The sequence below is a fragment of the Camellia sinensis genome, unplaced genomic scaffold, assembly GCF_055761805.1.
Source record: "Camellia sinensis isolate YWXY unplaced genomic scaffold, ASM5576180v1 Unanchor1, whole genome shotgun sequence".
Classification (NCBI taxonomy): domain Eukaryota; kingdom Viridiplantae; phylum Streptophyta; class Magnoliopsida; order Ericales; family Theaceae; genus Camellia; species Camellia sinensis.
Window position 1 is genome coordinate 11,300,698 of NW_028128987.1, and position 19,865 is coordinate 11,320,562.

Consider the following 19,865-nt stretch of genomic DNA (forward strand, 5'->3'; position numbering starts at 1 on the left):
TCTAAAAATGATTTTGGTTCAATTTGTGAAACAAATGCCAAGTTACCACAAATATTTCTAACAGAGGAACGGGTTTTTATACCTTCCGCCGCATCACCTATGATGAGGTCTTTGGGGTGGCCATGAGCATACTTCCATTCTTTTGGTAGATTTGAGTCATTTTCTGGAAGAGCATATATTTCTTGAAGTTTCTCCATTGTCATTTCTTCATCATGTTCGCGTAATGGATTTTCTTCATTTTCCTTTTTATAAATGCTCTCCATGCTTGGTTGATTTTCTACAATATCATTACTTAAAAGATTCTTGGAAATAATATCGTTAGATTCATCAAAAACAACATGTACAGATTCTTCAACAAGTAGAGTTCTTTTATTAAATACTCTATAAGCTTTACTAGACATAGAATAACCAAGAAATATAGCTTCATCTGATTTAGCATCAAATTTTCCTAAATTATCTTTATTGTTATTTAATACAAAGCATTTACAACTAAAAGCACGCAAGTGACTAATATTAGGTTTTCTACCTTTCCAAAGTTCGTAAGGAGTTTTCTTAAGAATAGGTCTAATCATGGCACGGTTTATAACATAGCATGCAGTGTTTACAGCTTCCGCCCAAAAATATTTAGGCAAATTATTTTCACAAAGCATAGTACGAGCCATTTCTTCAAGAGTTCTATTTTTTCTTTCAACCACACCGTTTTGTTGAGGAGTCCTAGGGGCTGAGAAATTATGATCTATTCCTAAGTCATCACAAAACTTAATAAAATCATCATTTTCAAATTCTCTACCATGGTCACTTCTAATACTACAAATATTAAGATTTTTCTCATTTTGAATTCTTTTACAAAGTTTTGAGAAATTATAAAAAGCTTCATTTTTGTGTGTTAAAAATAATACCCATGTATATCTAGTGTAATCATCAACACAAACAAGGGCATAAGATTTTCCTCCTAAACTTAATGTTCTAGATGGTCCGAATAGATCAATATGCAAGAGTTGAAGCGGTCTAGTTGTTGAAACGATATTTTTGGATTTAAAAGAAATTCTAGTTTGTTTTCCAAATTGACATGCATCACAAAGTTTATCTTTTTCAAAAACAATTTTTGGTAAACCTATGACTAACTCATTTTTTGAAAGCTTGGAAATTAAATCAAAATGAGCATGTCCTAATCTTCTATGCCAAAGCCAACCATTATCATTTATAGCAGATAAACATTTAATGTTAAAATGAGAAGATAAATCATGTAAATCAAACACATATACATTCTCATGTCTATAACCTACAAATAAAGTTTTGTTTTCTAAGGTATTTTCAATAGTGCAATGAGTTTTCTCAAAAATAACTCTATAACCTTTATCACATAATTGACTAATACTAAGCAAGTTATGTTTTAAACCTTCAACAAATAAAACATTTTCAATAATAGGAGAGGGATTTTTACCAATACTTCCTACACCAATGATTTTACCCTTGCTATTGTCGCCAAAAGTCACATATCCGCCATCCTTTGGTTGGAGTGTGGCGAACATAGCTTTATTTCCAGTCATGTGCCTCGAACATGCACTGTCGAGATACCATCTATCGTTACTGGATTTTGTCTTGAAACATACCTACAAAAATTTGATTTCTCTATTGGTACCCATTTTTTCTTGGGTCCATAAAAGTTAGAATTTGATACCCTTGAGATATCCTTAGGAACCCACATCTTTTTTATTTTAGCAAAAGGATTTCTTTTAATAGGACATGAAGGTGAAATATGACCTTTTGTTCCACAAAAATGACATGTGAGATGAGAGTGATTAGAAGATGCATATACAAAACCATTTTTGGCAGTTTTTACTTTTGAAAAAGGTTTATATCCAATTCCGGCTCTACCAAAAGTACGGTTTTGATTTTTAAGAATTTTATCTAAAGTCTCTCTACCTTGAGTGAACTTTGAAAGAGTAGTTTTCAAGTCTTCAATATTTTCTTTTAAAATAATTTGCTCATTTTTTAAAGACTCGTTTTCTTTTTGCAATACAACTAAATGTTTTTCAGAAATTGAAGACTCTTTTTGAGTTAAAATCTCATTTTCCTTTTTCATTTTCATGGCTTCATTTTCTAAAGCATTTATCTTGGAAGTCAATGATTCATTTTCTTTTGATAAACTTGAAATTACTTTCTTTTGACAATTATTTTTCAAACTAAGTTTCTTAAATTCTGCATGTAATTCATCAAAAGCTAATTGTAATTCATCAAATGTAAAGGATTCGTCATTTACCTCATTTTCATTTCCAAGTGCCATTAAACATAGGTTAGCAACCTCGTTTTTGCAAACTTCGGTTTCTGTGTCGCTTTCATCACTATCTTCTCCCCATGCTGCAATCATAGCTTTCTTTTTGTCCTTCTTGAATTTTTTCTTAAGTTCTGGACATTCTGATTTGTAGTGTCCAGGTTTGTTGCATTCATAGCAGGTTACTTCAGATTTTTTGTGATTTTCTCCTCTTTGAAAATCCCTGTTGTTGAAGTCTTTTCTGAAAAAATTTCGTACACCTTGTTTCTTTCTCACAAACCTTTGGAACTTTCTAGTGATGAATGCCATTTCCTCATCCTCATCTGAATCATCTTCCTTATCCTCTTGATGTTTCGAGGTGGATTTGAAAGCTATTCCTTTCTTCTTGTTGTTGTCCTCCTCTTCCTTTCCTTCTTGCATTATGAGCTCATGAGTTAAGAGAGATCCCATTAACTCATCTAGACTTAGCTTTGATAAATCCTTGGCTTCGGTAATGGCAATGACTTTTGTCTCCCAACTTTTTGGCAATGACCTAAGCATTTTTCTTACAATTTCAGCATTAGTATATATTTTGTCAAGAGAAGTTAAACCATTAATAATATCAGTAAAACGAGTAAACATTTGAGGAATAGTTTCATCAGGCTTCATTTTAAAAAGTTCATAATTATGGGCTAGCAAACTGACTCTAGATTCTTTAACTTGTTCAGTTCCCTCATGAGTCACTATAAGCTTGTCCCAAATTTCTTTAGCGGTTTTACATGTGGAAATTCTATTGAACTCGTTGGCATCTAAAGCACAGTACAACATGTTTGTAGCTTTGACATTAATTTGGGCCATTCTAGTATCTGATTCATCCCACTCATCTTCAGGTTTTGGTACCCTAAGTCCATCTATAGTTTTGGTAGGAATTTTTGGACCATTACAAATAATTTTCCAACATTCATAATCATTAGATTGAATATGTATGGTCATCCTAGTTTTCCAATAACTAAAATTTGTTCCGCTAAATAGAGGTGGCCTATTAGATGCTTGTCCCTCGGGTAAGGAATAACTAGGAGTTGCCATGATCTACTCTGAGACGGTTAAGTCACAAAAACTAGAGTCTAGGCTCTGATACCAATTGTTATCCCAGTTAGGCAACCCAAGAGGGGGGGTGAATTGGGTTATTAAAAATTTCACAATATTAAATATAACACAATATTCAGAATTTGAATAAATAAAAACAAACAGAATAATAATTATCAATATAAAAGTAGAAGAGATAGAGAGAGAAAATCAAACACTGCGATTTATAGTGGTTCGGCACGCCAGGCCTACGTCCACTCCCCAAGGAACCTCCTTGAGAATTTCTTTACTATCAATTGAATAAATACACCACCAAGCTTGTGGATTTGGCACAGGGCTTACTCTTATCTATTGAGCCTCACTCAACAATAAATGCCTTACCCTTACAAAATCTCTCACAAAAATAAGGAATAAGAATAAGTGGTAATTGAACCCACTTTTACAATAATTCTCTCACAAAGAGTAGATATGAAAGTGTAAGAACAAAAGCTAGACTTAGATCTGAAAGTGAAAAAGAAGAATACAATTTGGAGCTCACAGAAAATTTTCTCTTCAAGTTCTTGATTTTTTCTCCACATCCAACACCTCTATTTATACACAAAAATATACCCGTTGGACACTCCTTGCTGACGTCATGGCTTACATAAGCACGCTCCTGACGTCATGGCTTACATAAGCACGCTCCTGATGTCATCGCTTACATAAGCAGGCTCTTGATGTCATTGCTTACATAAACACACTCCTTAAATTTAAATAGTCAGCAAATGATAAGAATTAAAAAGATAAAAATAAGATTGATTTTTTCTTCTTGTTTTTTTCAACCATGGAGCCACCGTTTTTGTAGACAATTTAATACAAAGTTCACAACTTTCAAACAAACAAATAATTTTCTGCATCTAGTTTATAATATATATATATACATATATACATAACTCCATCTTGTTCTTCTTGTTTAATTATAATATGATATAATTAATGTAGTGTAAAAAAATTTAATAGCGCACGTGATGTATTCTGCATATAATGTTATATAAGTTCTGATCAAAATTTTGCATACAGAAAAATCTCTATAAATAATATTTATGATGGATCTGAAAATATATGTCATCTTTAAAATATTGTATATGTTGTAAAGATTTTAAACTAAATGTATTTTACCACCCCATATTAATTTTGTCAAAATAAGACAACCCATAAATATCAAATTTGTCAAAATAATACAACCAATCAATCATTTTTGTCAAAATAATATAATTAATCGATTTGTCAAAAGATAAATAGTAATTAACCCTATTTTTCAAAAAGTGAATAGTAAAGTTTTTGAAAATATTTAAAATAATCATTTTTGTCAAAATAATATAATTAATCGATTTGTCAAAAGATGAATAGTAATTAACCCTATTTTTCAAAAAGTGAATAGTAAAGTTTTTGAAAATATTTAAAATAATCATTTTTGTCAAAATAATATAATTAATCGATTTGTCAAAAGATGAATAGTAATTAACCCTATTTTTCAAAAAGTGAATAGTAAAGTTTTTGAAAATATTTAAAATAATATTTAACATATATATTTTTAAAAAATAATATTATTTTATTTAAATAATATTTAACAAATATATATATTTTAAAAAGATAATAATTTGTGTCAAATAATATGTATATTAACTAATATATTTTAGACATCATCAAAATTAAATAATATGATTAACACATATGAATGCGTAGACCCCGAATCAATCAGTACATATGCATTTTGAGTACAAATAGAGAGAATACCTGACACAACGGTCTCGGTATTCTGGACGTCTCCCGGTACTAGGGCGAACACTCGGCCCTGCCTCATGGGCTCCTTCTCGGTAGTTCTGGGGTTAGGCTTTGGTGCTACAGTTGATGCTGCTGCGCTTGGTGTAGCTTTGCTACTAACTTGCGGAGCAGAGGGACAGTCTCTAACCATGTGGCCCACTTTGCCACATCTGTAACAGGCTCCAGATAGTTTATAACAAACCCCTTTGTGCTTCTTGCCACACTCAGAACAGGGTGGTATAAACCCACTCCCTTGGCTGGGGCTAGTTGTCGACCCCGTATTCTGTTTCTTGTTGGCCGGGTTGTGCTTGCCTTTCTTGAATTTGAAACCCTGCCTTTTACCATGCCATTCAGTTGTTGGTGTTTCAGATTGTTTCACTGCTGCAATGTTCGACTCGGCCATCAATGCCCGATCGAGAACACCCACAAAAGTCGGTAGTTTCAAAACATTTATCCGGTCGAGGATTGCAACATTAAGGCCACCTTCAAATTTCCTGGCCTTCTTATACTCAGTATCCACCATATGCGGTGCATAACGGGCAAGTTCAGTAAATTTTGTTTCATATTCGGCAACGGACATTGTGCCCTGCTTCAGCTGTTCAAATTCAGTCACCTTTCTATCCCTGACACACTGAGGGAAATACTTTTCAAAGAAGGACTCCTTGAACTGAGCCCAGGTCATAACAGTATTTGTATCACGGATCAACATCCACCACCTTCTAACTTCTTCTTGTAAGGTGAAGGTAGCTAACAGTACTTTATTCGCTTCTGAACATGGGAACACTTCAAATAGTTTTTCTGTTTCCAGAACCCAAGCTTCAGCTTTTAACGGTTCAAGGCTTCCCTGAAAGGATGGCGGTTTCATTTTGCTGAACTTCTGGGTAAGAGCAATTATATCCCCATCATTCACATTCACATTAGGTTCCGGCTGTACCGGAGGAGGAGGAGGTGGGGGCGGTTGGTTCTGTTGTTGTTCAAGTCTAGCAGTTATCAATTCCATCATTCTTTCCATTCTTTCCATTCTTGCCTCAGTAGATGAGGACTCAGGTTCATTTGCATTGTCCATTTCACTATAAGCAGTTATAACAGTTTTAAACATAAGCAGTCATTTGTTTAACAGTTTACCACATTAGCATGTATTCAGTCATAACATAACCACACACTTATCATGCTCATGAGATGCCCTAATAACTTTTCTAGGACACCCTATAGCTCATTTGGACACGTGTGTGCGGTATAACTCGTGGTAAGTATCGCTCTGATACCACTCTGTCACGACCCAAACCCGGCCCTATGGGTTTAGCACCGTAACCGGCCAGTAATCTGAGATTACCGAAGGCCTGCAGAACAGTAATACAGTAAAACAGAGTACAGGGCCTGGCGGAAGCCAATACAGTAATTAAACAATGTCCAATGAGCTGTGACAGTCTGTATGCCAAAAAGATTTTTCATGCATTCATACATAAACAGTACAGAACAGTATGCACAATATTTACATTCATTCAAACTAGGGACTCAACCCTAGATAGCGGTACAGTGAACAGTCAGCCTATACAAAACAGTGAAACAGTACAGAAGGGGGAATTCTTAAAACACCCCTAAGCCTTAGCAGATAGGCTCGGAACCTCGCAGTGAGGCACAAAGGCTGGCTTGACAAAACTGGAGTCTAACCCACGCTCCTAGCTCCGATCTGGTGGCTGAGCACCTACATATATATATAAACAGTGAGCTAAAGCCCAGTGAATAACATAATGCGTAAAGGGGTTTAGAATGAATGTCCTTACAGTAATGAAAACAGTTCAATTCAATCAGTATTTCAGTTGTTCAGTACAGTAAACAGTCATATGTGGTACATCCATTAGCATAACAGTAACAGTAGGTCTTAAAAGACCGAACAGTAATGATGGCCATCAGTCAGTAAACAGTAGTGGTTCCACGAGGGGACCGACAGAGATCTCTGTAACAGTAACAGTAACAGTAAACAGTAGGTACTAAGGATGCCACAGTACAGTTCAGAAATAAAGGACATACATTCATTCAGTAATACCAGTTCAGTAAACAGTTCAGTTCAGTATTCAAAAGATATCAGTTGAACATATCTTTACACAATTGTTACTCACAGAGTTCGGGCTACAGTATGCTAGAGCGTGTCTCCCCAGTCGCCAACCCTACACAGTCAACAGATTGAACACACACTAAGCTACCCAATTGGGAACGGTAATAACTTAATTCCTAATGCCTCGGTGTGTTCTACATCTATATCCTCAACAAGATGCCTTAAACTAGGCCTAAGAATGCCTAGAATGGAGTGAGGATGCAAAGATGTACATTTAAAAGCATTTTCGGAAAACAGAGTCCCGCTCGAGCGCATGTTTCCCCGCTCGAGCGTACAGGCAAACAAAGGTGCACGCTCGAGCGTAAACTTTCCCGCTCGAGCGTACTGTAAAAGTACTGGATGGGTGAAATCCCCGTTCGACGCCCGCTCGAGCGTAAGACCTGACTCCGCTCGAGCGCCCAATCCTCCTCTCGAGCGGACTGTAAAACAGTGCAGAGATACTGGATGCTCGAATTCCACGCTCGATCGTAACTTTCCCCGCTCGAGCGGAAGTGCGAAATCTGGAAAACCCAGATTGCACCTCCAAGCTCAAACTCAAGTTTAAATGCATCAAAACCGATCCTCTTGGGCTCATTTTCTGGAAAACATTTATAAACACATAGAATAACGTGGTTCAAAGCTCAATTTGAGAAATCAAAGCCCAAGGGTGTTTAATTCAAACCCAATTTCAAACCAATTTCAAATCATTTTCAAGAACAATCTTCAAACATGACATGCATGATCTTAAATCATTTTCAAAGCTTTAATGCTGTTTCAAAAGAGCTCAAGCCTTCAAAAACAAGATGAACTCATGGAGTATGATCAAAAGATGGACATGCATGTGAGGTATTATGAACTACAACCTCAAAACTTCAATATATGTACATGCATGCAACACTTAAGCTTCAATTCAACAACAATGAACCAATTCATGACTTAGTTCTACAATGAAGCATGAATCATGCAAGAACAACTCAAAGACACCATCAAGATGATGAATGATCTACCTTAGGTGTAGAATTAGAAGTGAGGGAGCTCAAATATGCAATCTCCTCAACAATTTCTTCAATTTCCAAGCAATTCTACAAGCAAATGGGATGAAATTCACTCCTCTAGTTCCTCTCTCTCTCTATGGTCGGCTAGAGCAAGGAAAAGGGCTGAGGAAATGGTTTTGATTTAAGTGTAATGAATTCAAAGGTGTATAGGTAGTGGCCCACTCAAGGGCAAGGTTGTAAATAAGTCAAGCTCTTTAATTGGCTTATTTTAATCTAATTTAATCATACCTAATCAGTTTTCAGGTAAATACACCATAAAATTACATTAATTACGAGGGTCATGGAACATCAATCGGTTTCTAATTCGGCCGCCGATAAGGCCTTCAATTAGCAGTTTAAACATATAAGCATGAACAGATAATCATACAGTCAAACAGATAGAATGCAATTTAACTAACATATACTCAATCAATTCGGTTTCCAATTTCAGTCAGTCAGTTCAGTACTTTAATCAGTTCAATTATCAGTCATAATCAATTCAGTTTAACGGTAATCGATGGTTATCGGTAATCAATCAGTCATAAGTCGGTAAACAGTATGAGGGTTGTTACAGTAGAAATAATTTTTTAAAATTCAAAAATATGTTTTTGACATTTATTTTTATCAAATTAGTTTACATTTTATCAAATTGACTCTTTTGCCTTTGAAATTGAGTAATGATATCTTCAATTGTTCTTATTTGAAACAAAATTCAAAATTCATGATCAAATATGTCACAATTGAAAGGTCAATGACTAAAATGACACGAGTCCCAAACTATAAGAACTATTATTATAATTTGTCCTAAAATTTATTGTTTATGTTCTTGTGAATTTTATAAGTTGTGTTTGTTTGAAGAATAACATCTTGGGATTGAATTATATATCATAATTAATTATGAATCTTGAATTTTGATACAAACTTATCCATTGAATTGATAGCAAAAAATACTTGAGATATCTAATTTATTATTCTTAAAAACTACCTTAATAATGTGTCTGACTAGTGTTAAATTTTAGTTTGTCAAATATTCCATTATGTAGAGTCTAATCTCAATGACACATCATTAATGATGATTTAGAGATAATAAATTAAAGGATGTAATATTGTTGTATCGTATGTAAGGGACTATTTAATCCATAAGCAGTGTGGGGGAAAAAAAAAAAAAACCTAGACTATACGGGAATATTGAATCCATAAGAGGTGTGGAGAAGACAAAAATTCACTAGAAAGTGAAAATGAACGAGAGACTCAAGCTCTGATATTATTCATTTATGGTGTGTATCAAACTCAGTCATCTATATATGCAATCAATCTTGTGGAGACATATTTTATGAATGACAATACGTGGTCAATGGGGCACCGGAGTGCCAGCCGAGATGCCACGTGTCTTGGTTATATTGCCGAGGTTATCTGCGGAGATACCGGAATCCGAGATGAGCGGATAAGGGACAAGAGTCCTAGAATGGGGAAGGACTTCAATCTGGATAAAGATAAAGCTCTTAGGGAGTTTATCTCTATCTGGCTGCGAGTCCAGGATGATCATTGAACCAGAGTCCATTGAAGCTAGGCTTCTACAGGGATTAGGTTAGTGCTGACTACAAAAGTAAGACACCCTCGTGGGTCTAAGGTACGCATTTTTGTATTCTGACTAGTGAGTTAAGCACTATTTGCTATCTTTGAGAGATAATTAAGGCCTCGTTTGGCAACCGAACTTTTTAGCCAAAAAGTCAAAAAAATATTAAATTAGCCAAAAAGCCAACAACCCATACCAAAAAGTCAAAGATTCTCTTTTCTCTCCATTTTTTGTACATATTTTCGTAAAAAGCCAAAAAGTCATCCCAAACATACTAGTTTTTTTTAGCTCATATTTTAGCCAAATAGCAAAAAAGTTACTAAATTAGCCTGTTCCCAAACGAGGCCTTAGACTTGATCATCGGAGTGCCCCCGGGTAGACGAACCACTGCCGGAGTCTTATCTTTTTGTGATAGGTTATTCAGGCGTGATCTATTCTTTCTGTGCTCTCCTGCTGAGTTTCTGTTTGGCAGTGTGGTCGGAAATCAGCACCCACAATTTGGCGTCGTCTGTGGGAAGCGTAAAGAGAATAGATGACCAACGACGGGCAGAAAGAGAAGATTGGGGATGACATCCCGAGTGGGAGCGACAAACACGCTGATCCTAACGTAGGAGAGGATAGCTGTAATGAAGAGCCCCGGGAGCAGAATCTTGGGAAAAAGAACGTCGGCCAAAAGGGAGATGTGCCAAAGAAGGTAGGCCGAGGCGAGTTTTACAACGAAAGCGACCTCTAAGTATGGAAAGATAGATGCCTGAGGAGGGATGGCAAAATAAAGGGGATGGAAAACAAGTTGGCAGACCTACAATCGGTTGTCAACTTCATGATGCAGAAGAACATCATGCAGCCGCCGTTTCCATTGGAGGACACATCGATTCCAGCTGCCAAGAACGATGCCCAGAAAGGGGGACAGAAAGTAGTCCCTGCAGTTCCTCTGCATGACAGGATAAAAGAGCATTCGTATCGGCCTTCACGAGAGGTCGAGCGAGGAGAATCGGTGATAGGAGAGTCTCAGAAGACACACCGTGCCAAAGAGCCCTACGTCAAGGAACATCGGCATGTTCAAAGGAGGGAGCTTTGTTTTGACACAGTGAATAAAGGGAGGTCCAAGAGGACTCATCACGACACCGAGAGCAGCACACCAAAAAAGCTGAAATCTGTTGACAGTCAAGCTCCTGGACGGACTAAGGAGGATTTGAGAGATTACCTCCAGAGGAAACGACAAGATACCGATGTCACATCCCCGGTCAAGTCGAGAATGCTGTTCTTAGTAGAGTTAGATAAGTTTGAGGCCTTGAAAAGGTTTCACTTGCCGAGGTTCCAGATATATGACGGTAAGTCCGACCGAACTTCCACGTCGGTTTATACTTGAACTCAATGGCACTATATACCAGGAACGAACCGTTGCTCTGCAAGGTGTTCCCCTTATCCTCTGGAGAAATTGCATCAGATTGGTTTCACAAGTTACCGAAAGGAACTATAAAAAGTTGAGAAAGCCTGGCTCAGATGTTCGTGCCCAGGTTTGTTACAAACAAACTGCAGCCGTTGAAGGTAGACTCCCTGATGGCATTGAGAATTGGCGAGGATGAAAGTATCAGGGCTTATGCCAAAAGGTATTATGAGGCTTTTAACCGAATACTAGGGTGTAACCAAGAGTTGGCGGTCGTATCTTTTAAGAACGGCCTGAACGATGCCTGCCTGCTTCGAAAGTCACCGGCAAAGACGCTACCAAAAAGTATGGAGGAACTCATGGCTAGGATCGAGAAATATGCAAGAGCTGAAGAAGATACGCTAGGGACAAAGGCGTCGAAACAAGAGAAGAGAAACGGCTCGCCGAAGTGAGGCGGAGGTAATACTGGATATAATAGACAAGAAACAAGGACTGAGGCTGCACAGGCAGTCACCACAGTGTTCCGGATCCCGGTTTACAAAGTCTTTGAAAGGATCAGGAACCTGCCTTAATATAGAGCACCAGAGAAGATTCCTAGTGAATTTATGAGAAGAAGCCTTGGAAAGCATTGTGCCTACCACAATGAGGATGGGTATCTAACTAGGGTTGTAGAGTCCTAAAAGCACATTTGGAAGATCTGGTAAGACAAGGTCACTTAAGGGACCTAATAGATGAGGCCAGAACAAGGGAAAAGCAAGCAAGGCTACCACAGGCACCGACACCACCACCATCACCACCACCACCACAACCACAAGCGAACAGACCTCGAGTGATCAATGTGATTCACTCGAAGGTCAATGAGAATGAGGTACGAGAGGAGACTCAGAGGATCAAACACTTACAACATGTGTATCAAGTCCAGCAAAAGAGGCCTAGGACAGACGAGTACCAGGGACCAATGGTGTCCTTTACTGAAGCCGACCTAGCCATGGTACAACATCCCTACAACGATGCTATGGTGATATCCCTCAAAATTGGAGAATGCCAGGTAAGGCGCATTCTAATGAACTAAGGCAGCTCTTGTGACATTATGTATGCCAGATGTTACAAGGAGCTCAACCTTCACTGAGATGATCTAGAATAGTCCAATAGTCCAATGGTCGGGTTCAATGGAACTCCGACATGGCCCCCGGGAGCAATAAGTTTGGAGGTGCAAGTAGGCACCAAGAAGGTAAGTATAGAGTTCACAGTAATTGACACCCCTTCTCCTTACAATATTATCCTGGAGAGGCCATGGTTGCACATAATGAGGGTTGTTCCCTCAATGTTGCACCAGTTGTTACGATTCACAACAGAGCATGGAATCAAGGAGGTCAGAAGGGATCAGGTGCAAGCAAAGAATTGCTCTATGGCAGTAATGAAATCCACTTACAACGTGCGAGACGCAGAAACAATAAAGATTGAGGGTGAACAGACAGAGGTCTTGGATGACCTCGGTAAAGAGCCAACCGACAAAAGCGAGAAAGCCTTGAAGAAAGTTCTGATCCAACAAGATGATAAAGAACGCTTCTTCCTTCTCGGCTCAAGATTGGTCGAGGAGGAAGAAAGAGAGTTGGAAGCATTCTTGCGAGCGAACATAGAGGTGTTTGCATGGACGCTTTACGAGATGCCTGGCACTGATCCCGTGGTCACATGCCATATGCTCGACGTAGATAGGTCGGCTAAACCAGTCATCCATCGAGCAAGGAGGCCGACGTTGATGCATGTTGAGGTAGTTGAAGAGGAAGTGGGCAGATTGTTGGAGGCCAGAGCCATTTGGGAGGTAAACTACCCAACTTGGTTGTCAAACACAGTTGTTGTGAAAAAGAAGAACGAGAAGTGAAGGGTCTGCGTGGACTTTACTAACCTGAATAATGCTTGTCCCAAAGATAGCTTCCCACTCACCAAGATCGATCAATTAGTGGATGCCACTTCAGGGCACGGAAGGGTGAGCTTCCTGGACACTTACAGGGGGTACCATCAAATAGCCATGTACTCCTTGATGAGAAGAAAACTGCATTTATCACCCCAAAAGGGCTGTATTATTACAGAGTGATGCCTTTTGGGTTGAAAAATGCAGGAGCAACTTACCAGAGATTGGTGACCAAGATATTCAGACATCTAATTGGCAAAACAGTAGAAGTATACATCGATGACATGGTCGTGAAGACCAAAGAATCTAAGGATCATCTGGCTGACTTGAAAGCAGTTTTCAACATCCTTAGAATATATCGGCTCTAACTCAATACTTCGAAATGTGCATTTGGAGTTGGGTTTGGTAAGTTCTTGAGATACTTGGTTACCCAAAGGGGTATTGAGGCAAGCCCAGATCAAATCAAGGTCATTCTGGATTTGAAAAGCCCAACGTCGGCAAAACAAGTGCAGATGTTGACTGGAAGGGCCACAGCCCTGAACAGATTTATAAGCAGAAATTCAGACAAGTGTAAACCATTTTTTAATCTGCAGGAAAAGGCCATAGACTTCTTTTGGACAAAGGAATGTGAAGTCGCCTTGGTCGACTTGAAAAGATGCCTGACCACAACTCCAGTTGTCTCAAATCCGATACCTGGAGAGGAACTGTTCTTATACCTGGCAATTTCAGAGCATACAATAAGTGCAGTGGTGATCAGAGAAGAGAATGGAGAACAAAGAGCAGGGTACTATGTAAGTAAAACCTTAGCAGGCACAGAGACTTGGTATTTACCCCTAGAGAAATTGACATTGGCGTTAATCATAACTTCCAAGAAGTTGAACCATTATTTTCAAGCCTACAAGATTGTGGTATTGACTGAGCACCCCTTGAAGTCCCTGCTACAGTAAGGAGATCTAACAGGTAGGGTGGCCAAATGGGCAGTGGTACTAGGCCAATATGATTTAGAGTTCAGACCCAGAACAGCAATTAAAGGCCAGGTTCTGGTTGACTTCATGGCCGAGTTCACACCAGGTGCCATCCCGCGTCAGGCTCCGATGAGCCGCAGCTTAGGATGTCTAAAGGAACAAGAAGAGACCCAACTGGGAATAAAAAACCCCACAACAGAGCAGAAGAAAGAGAAGAAACTCAAGCCCTGCGATATTTACATTGGCGACTCCTTCTGCCTTTTTGTTGATGGAAGTTCAAACCGTCAAGGAGCGGGGGCAAGAGAAGTGCTAGTATCGCTAGATGGGCAGATGTTAGAACAGTTTATTCGTTTAGGGTTTAAGGCCTCAAACAATGAAGCATAATATGAAGCATTGATCACAGGACTGAAGCTGGCAGTAGTAATGGAAGCCGACGAGGTGGTGGTCTTCTATGACTCCCGGCTTATTGTGAACCAGGCAACAGGCGAGTATGCAGCCCGAGATGAAAGAATGATAGCTTATGTCAAAGATGTTGTTAGACTGCTAGCCTTGTTTCAAGACTGCCGACTACAGCAGGTTAGCCGAGATGACAACAGACATGCTGATGCCTTGGCTAACCTGGCTAGTACAATGAAATCAGGAGAGGCAAGGACAATAATGGTTGATTATTTGCAAGTCCAAGTGTGGAACTACTAATCACTGAGTATGAAGCAATGTGTGTGGAGATGGGCCCAAGTTGGATGGATGCAATACTAATGTTCCTTAGAGATAGAAAGCTGCCAGATGATCGCAAAGAAACACATAAGACCAGATTAAAGTCGGTTAGGTTTAGCTTGACAACAGAAGGACATCTCTACAGAAGGTCTTTTACTGGTCCACTTTTGAGATGTGTGCATTTTGTATGAAATACATGAAGGGATGTGTGCAAGCCATGCTGGGGGGAGGTCACTTGCTCATAGGGCCATTACTTAAGGGTACTGGTGGCCCTATATGCAGAAAGATGCTGAAGCCTATGTCAGAAAGTGTAAGCAGTGTCAAAGGTTCGCGCCTTTAATACATCAATCAGCAGCAGATTTGAACCCAGTGTTCAGCCCTTGGCCATTTGCCCAGTGGGGCATAGATCTTGTTGGACAACTACTCCAAGCAACTTGACAAAGGAAGTTTCCGCTGGTAGCAACTGACTATTTCACAAAGTGGGTAGAAGCTGAACCCCTTGCGAAGATTCGGGACACTAATGTGAAGAACTTATATGGAATAACATCATCACCAGATTTTGGATCCCAAGGGCAATAATAGCACACAATGGTACACAATTTGATAGTAAGCTAAACAAAAACTTCTGTGCAAAGTACAAAATCAAGAACTATTACTCCACTCCAAGTTTCCCTTAGAGTAATGGTTAGGCAGAAGCATCTAACAAGATTATCTTGGATGGGATCAAGAAGAGGCTGGAAGCAGCAAAGGGAAAATGGGTGAAAAAGTTGCCCAATGTACTTTGGACATATCGGACTACGCCGAGAAGATCAATTGGGAAATCCTCATTTGCCATGGCTTATGGCACAGAAGCAGTTATCCCACTGGAAGTTGGCATCCCAGAGATCAGAACCCAAGGAGTAGAGAATGGAACTAACGAGGCATTCCTTGCCCGAGATCTAGACTTACTTGAGGAGAAAAGGAAGAGAGCAGCAATTCAACTAGGAGCGTACTAGCAACAACTTGCTAGGGCTTATAATAAAAAGGTCAACCTAAAAGAGTTCAAAGTTGGGGACCTGGTGCTAAGGAAAATGGTCGGCAACAAAAAAGATCCTAGGAAGGGAAAGCTGGGCCCAAATTGGGAGGGGCCTTATAGATTTATCTCGGTCGCCAGCAATGGTGCATATCAGCTTGAAGATTGTAAGGACAAAGAGTTTCCAAGACCCTGGAACACTTACAACTTGAAGTTTTTCTATCATTAGATTTTTGTTTTTTTTTTATGTCATTAGCCGAAGTAATAATAAAAATTTTAGCTTGATTTTTGAAATTTGTGTAATAGGACTAACTAGTCCTTTGGCGATGTTTCTGATTGAAACATGACAAATAATTTAGACTTATTATATGGCAGAGTTGAATTATACTTGCATATAATATAATTGAACTAAGTTGAGCGATGTTTCTGATTGAAACATGACGAATAACTTAAACTTATTATATGGCAGAGTTGAATTATACTTGCATATAATAGATTTGAACTAAGTTGAGCGATGTTTCTGATTAAAACATGACGAATAACTTAGACTTATTATATGGCAAAGTTGAATTATACTTACATATAATAGAGTTAAACTAAGTTGAGCGATGTTTCTGATTGAAGCATGACTTAGACTCATTATATGGCAGAGTTGAATTAAGTTGAATTGAAATTAGGCTTGCTATGTTGGCAAAATTAATTAACAGAGAAACCAAGGTTGAGAACGTCGGCTAATCTTTGTTTGAATCTGACTTCGGCAAAAGATTATACGTGTTTAATGTGAACATAAGTGAAATTTAGGTTCACATTAGGGGGCAGAGAGCTAGAGAATGATAGATGAGCTTAAAAATTTGAAGTGCTTTAGGCTTGTTGAAATTTTTTGGAAACATTTACAGGTTAAGAATTGGCTTAATACTTATTGAAATTTTTGAAAAATTTACAAGTTACAATTAAGCCGAGGTAATATTGAAAGAAGTACCTGACGTACGTACTTGCCGAGATGACCAAGTTGCCAAACTTAGGAAGGATAGAAGACAGAAGTCATGATAGAAAATAGTAAGTGAGAATGAAGTAGCAAGTTTAAAGAAACAAACACTTGTAAAAATATTTCACAATATTTTTAAGTGTCAAACCAAGGCCAAGATAGGCAATTAGAAGATATATCCAAGGTGCTTTACCCCGAGGAGATTGCATAGTTAAGGTGTACCTTGAAGGCATGCAAAAAATATTCTAAGTATGAAAGAAAGCAGTAAAGCCTACAAACATTCAAACACTTAGAAGAGAGGAGGAGGCTTGTATTCAAAAGACAACTTGTTCAAAGTACAAAAGGCACATCGCTAGACTGGAATTAAAACATTGTCTAACAAAGTTGCAGAGACTACAAAGGAAAAAGTACAAGATATCAAAACAAAGAAAAGGTTCTAGACAGGCTATTCTGCGTTGACGGGTCGTTGAGTATCGACCTCGGCACACAGCTGGGAAAGTTTCTCGCAGTCCTCTCAGCTTCAATCTCGACATTAATCTTCTGAAGAGTTTTGTCGAGGCTCTTCTCGACTATCTATACCTCGGCCTCTGACACGACTCTTTTGGGAGAGGTACTCTTGGAGACCTCGTCCTCATCATCCTGAGTCAAGTCCAGGATTTGCTCATTTAGAGTTGGGAACTTGGCCCCAGTAGAACCCTCTCCGCCAGCTCCAACCTCGACTTCTTCTCCTTCTTCTTCTCCTTCTTCTCCCCTAGCCTCACCCTCAGATTGGCTTGGAGCAGGGCGGAATGGTACTACAAGTCGGCTCTCATCTCGGAGGAGTGAGTCCTCGGGGACAGCCAACTCTTTCAGAGCAGCCATCCAACCAAGGGTGTAAGCCATGTTGCATGCTTGTTTGACTTGCTTTTTGTACTCCTGGCGGACGTCGACTGCCCTCTCGGCGTAGGCCTTCGCGTCCGCCTCCCTGATTTCAGCTACCTTTGTAGACAGTGTCGTTTGGAGCTCAGTTTGGGCCTGGGCCTCTTTCTCTTTGGCCTCTTTTACCTCGGCCTGAGCGGCCTCGACGACATTTTTCGCAGCTTCGGCACGGTCCTCGGCTGCTTTCAAGGATAACTCAGTAGCCTTGGCCTGATCAAGCAGACCTCGGATGCGAGCCTCGGCTTTGTTGAGCGCAGAGAGAAGTTTGGTTGCCTCCTTGGTCTTTTGGGTTAGTTCTTTCTTACAGTCCTCGGCCTTGACTGCGAATGAATGACCTTGTTGAATGGCCTGCAAGAAAAGGAAATAGATTAGTAAAAGTTTGGCTAAGTGTTAGAAGACTTCAGAACGATAAGGTAAAAGACTTACCAAGACGCAGTGTTGCATCATCAGAGCATAGTTTTCATACTCAGTTAGCTCAGCCATTCGGTTGATGTTGGCTGGCAATAGAACGGCAGTAGAGATGGCGGTACTGACTTCAACACTATCTAGCACGTTATCGCCAGCTAACAGATGTAACGCCTCAAATTTCTAGCCCAAATGATAATACAACAATTATGAATCTTTCAAGGAAAACCGAATTTAAATCTCCAAACTTACATTACATGATACAATAGTTCTTCATGTAACAATACATTAATCCAACAACAAGTAAATAAACAAATAAATACCTCTAAGGGTTTACAAGTTTCCAAGGCTTGAGCCTGGTTACACAAAACGGTTATTCAAACCCACACACATATAGCCTTTGGCTTACATATAGAATCCTAGCAAAATGAGAGTCTCATACTCTCAACACATATTTCTACGCCTTTAGTTAGGCTGCATCACCATATCTTTTCCTGCATAAAAATCCCGTAGGGTGAGAATAAAACTCAATAGGAAATCCTTAACAAAGTATATACATTTTATACAAGTCTCAAGAGATGAATGCACATGCCATATTATGCTATTTTAAAAGAAAATCACATCTTCATCTTTGAAAACCCTCATGCTCAATAATGTCATGCAATTTCAATTCTTCAAAACTTAACAATTCATTTCAAGAGCCGTAAATACGACTCTGGTAATCCCTAGGTCGATGTCTGCAAGTAGACTATATAAGTACTACTAATTTGTCATTTTTACCGGTATTAACCGGAAGGCTCAACACCTATCCGCGCGGATTTTCAATCTTTCACCCCGGACTCTCAGGCCAACTTATTCAATATCATTTATACCACCTATCAAGACTTATCAACATATTTATCCCAAAACCATTCCATGAAAACTTGTTTCTCAACATTCTTTTCTCAATGCAAGTTTTCAAATCAACTTTCAAAGTTTAATGTAGTCAAATGAATTGAAATGCCAATAACACAAGATGAATATAAATACTTTTATTCCAATTCCTCATCCAAGGAATAACACAATTCTCTCTTCTCAAGTATCCTCAACAAGTAGTCATTTCAAGACTATTTCAATGTTTTGAACAATAATTTTCAAAATGAACAATAATTTTCATATTTCTTGAAATTCATCATTTATATAAATATAAATAAGAAATTTTCCAAACATCTATTTATTTTGACACACAAAATAAATATAATAATATCATTCATAGATTTTCAGTCTCTCAAAAAAAAATCCCAAATTCTAGGTTTTTTATCTAAAACTATACAACTCAAATCTTTTGAAAGAAAACTTTTTAAAATCATCTTCTTCTTTCTTTCTTTTTCAATCAACGAAGATCAAAACCCATAAGATCATTTTAAAAGAACAAGAGACAAACACACTTTCAAAATCGCTCAACTTCTTGAATCAACAATCAATTTTCAAAGCTATCGAAAGATGATTTCGAAAATCATATAGATCTTGCAAAAACATATATATAACTCTAAGAAAATCCCTACCTCAAGTTTTGAAGAAGAAATGAGATGAAACCCCCAAAATTAATGGTGTCAAAACTCGATCTTCACCGTACACAACGAAGCCCTCGAGAAATTAACCAACTTTGATGAAGAACCTATGGCACAACTCTAATGGATCTTGAGAAATCAAGGTTTTGATCTAATTTGGCGTAGGGAA

General features: G+C 38.5%; 1 protein-coding gene across 1 annotated transcript; it reads right to left on the reverse strand.

The window, feature by feature from the left end:
* Nucleotides 1-17,111: 17,111 nt before the first annotated feature.
* Nucleotides 17,112-18,872, reverse strand: LOC145814236 (uncharacterized). The gene is made up of 2 exons (XM_082910808.1): nt 18,168-18,872; nt 17,112-18,089 (listed from the first exon to the last, which is right to left on the reverse strand). The coding sequence occupies exons 1-2, from the start codon at nt 18,222-18,224 to the stop codon at nt 17,397-17,399; spliced, it is 750 nt and encodes a 249-aa protein (XP_082766934.1). The 5' UTR covers nt 18,225-18,872; the 3' UTR covers nt 17,112-17,396.
* Nucleotides 18,873-19,865: the final 993 nt, after the last annotated feature.

Excerpts from the sequence above, each read along its gene's own strand:
- LOC145814236 (XM_082910808.1), bottom strand. The coding sequence starts at position 18,224 with ATGGCTGAGCTAACTGAGTATGAAAACTATGCTCTGATGATGCAACAC. Across the intron at positions 18,090-18,167 it reads TGATGCAACACTGCGTCTTG|GCCATTCAACAAGGTCATTC; the intron begins GTAAGTCTTTTA and ends CTTTTCTTGCAG.